Source organism: Kryptolebias marmoratus, linkage group LG17 (assembly GCF_001649575.2).
Source record: "Kryptolebias marmoratus isolate JLee-2015 linkage group LG17, ASM164957v2, whole genome shotgun sequence".
Taxonomy (NCBI): domain Eukaryota; kingdom Metazoa; phylum Chordata; class Actinopteri; order Cyprinodontiformes; family Rivulidae; genus Kryptolebias; species Kryptolebias marmoratus.
The window spans coordinates 3,273,831-3,275,880 of NC_051446.1; the positions used below are offsets into that span (position 1 = coordinate 3,273,831).

General features: G+C 40.1%; 1 protein-coding gene across 1 annotated transcript in view; it reads right to left on the bottom strand.

Moving 5' to 3' along the window:
- Positions 1-1,566, bottom strand: part of spg11 (SPG11 vesicle trafficking associated, spatacsin) — a 112,292-nt gene extending 110,726 nt beyond the window's left edge. The window contains exon 1 of the mRNA XM_017438613.3: positions 1,222-1,566. Coding sequence (XP_017294102.1) covers positions 1,222-1,439 — 218 coding nt within the window. The 5' untranslated portion in view covers positions 1,440-1,566. The remainder of the gene's footprint in view (positions 1-1,221) is intronic.
- Between the last annotated feature and the right edge of the window lie 484 nt (positions 1,567-2,050).

The following is a 2,050-nucleotide window of genomic DNA, read 5'->3' on the forward strand; positions in this document are numbered from 1 at the left end:
CTGATATGATGAATTTGAGATTTTCATTTGTAATCATCAAAATTAAACGAAATAAACATTTGAAATATATGAGTTTGTATGTAATGTATGAATATAATATACAAGTTTCACTTTTTAAATGGAATTACTGAAATCAATCTTTTTTTTCATGATATTCTAATTTTATGACCAGCACCTGTATGTGGCAGCACTAACATTATGTGAGCAACAACCTGCGCCAGTCTGTGCATTTTAGCAGCAACATTTAAAGAATTGACTTCTCCCACTTGTTTTTTTGGGGGGTTTTTTGTTTTTTTTGTGTAGCACACTATGGAGGACCAAAACCGACATAATCAAAAATTAAAGCAGAAATATATATATTTTGTTTTTGCCTTTTCCTTACACTTACTTTTTCGTCAAGAAATGTTTATATTTTGTTTAGCTTTTTCCTTATACAAGCGTTTGTTCTTTTGACATTTGCTCGTCTCCTCTTTTTACATTACCATGTGCAGAAGAGTTAAGGTTACATTGTGAGCGGTATTAAAGCGTGCCTCCTCTGTGCTCTGGGGGTTTGGAAAGGGAAACAATAAACAGTCATCACTGACTGTGTTGCTGTCAGCTAAGCTAGCAACGTGCCTTAACTCTTCTGCAGCTGTCTGAGACATCTCTGCTACAAGTTCACTTCCTCTCAAATGAGGCGTTCTCCTGAAACGGTCGAGAGCGCAGGCATGAACAATCGATCTGCACATGGATCCTGCTCCTTCCTGGTTACTGACCAATAGGAGAGGACATATATTTCTGCTTTTATTTTTGATGATGTCAGTTTTGGTCCTCCATAGAATATGCCCTGTTGAGCAAAATGTTCCTTTTGTCTCGTTTTTTTTTTGTAAACTTGCACAGTTAAAACATATTTTGTATATTTTATGGAATACCTACATTGTCTGTAATTTGTTTGAATATAGAAAAAAAAGTTTTGGGGAAAAAAACAACTTCCTACATATCCTGCTCAGCTCTCTCAGCCTACAGTTTACTGAATAATAAGCAGGCTGGTAACATGCTACAAGCAGCATTGAATCACGTGTGACTGTTTCAAACATTTATTTAATCGTCTTTTACTTAATTTTGAGCCAGATGAACAATTAAAGTAAGTAAGTAAAATGTACTGATATGATTTTCAATAACAACTTAAAACGATCCTTTTATCAAAGGTTAAGACAAACAAAACCCCGCCGTTGAACTCACTCTGTGAAGCAGCCGTCCACTACAAGCAGAGGAGCGTCTCTGTCCCCCGGCTCCCACAGTCCCAGCTGTCCCCCCGAAGCCAAACAGCAGAGCAGGGAGCCCGCAGGACACAGCTCAGCCTTCTGGATGTCCCCTCCCAGGACACAGTGCTGCTTCTCAGGGACAACAACAACCTCCATGGAGGTACGACTCCGGCACGGCTCAGCGTCCTGCAGCATCTTCTCACCGAACAGCTTTACATGGTTAACATTACAAACTAAACCAACTATTGAGACAGACGCGATGGTCAAGATGTGAACACTTCCTGTTATTATGATCAGCAGATGAGCTCCAGTTGTCACGTGCCCTGCCTGCTTCTGCTTCTTCGCATTAGCGCCACCATCTGGTATGGAGGGGTGACTACAACCACTTCAATTTTAGTTACATTGTTAAACGGTTGGATTCTTTCATTTCTGTACTGAAATGTACTTACTGTCTCATCTTCTCTGCAGTATTCATATTGACCTGGATTATGTTTCCCTACTATGAATAACGCACTGTTTAATCCTCAGTGTCCAAACAGTTTTCTCCAGTGACGTGCGGTGAGGTTCATGGTTGGTGAGGCACTGAGAGTCAGATTTACAAATATATAAATCCAAAAGGGTAGCTTATTCAATTGGCTACTGGTTATTTTATATCTCATCAGTGTTCTTCACACACACACACACACACTCTCTCTCTCTCCGTCTCTCACTCACTCACGCTTGCGCGCGCACACACGCGCACGCGCACACATAGTAGTATTAAGGATAAGATAAGAAAAAATGTTACAATTACCGTTTTGGCAGTC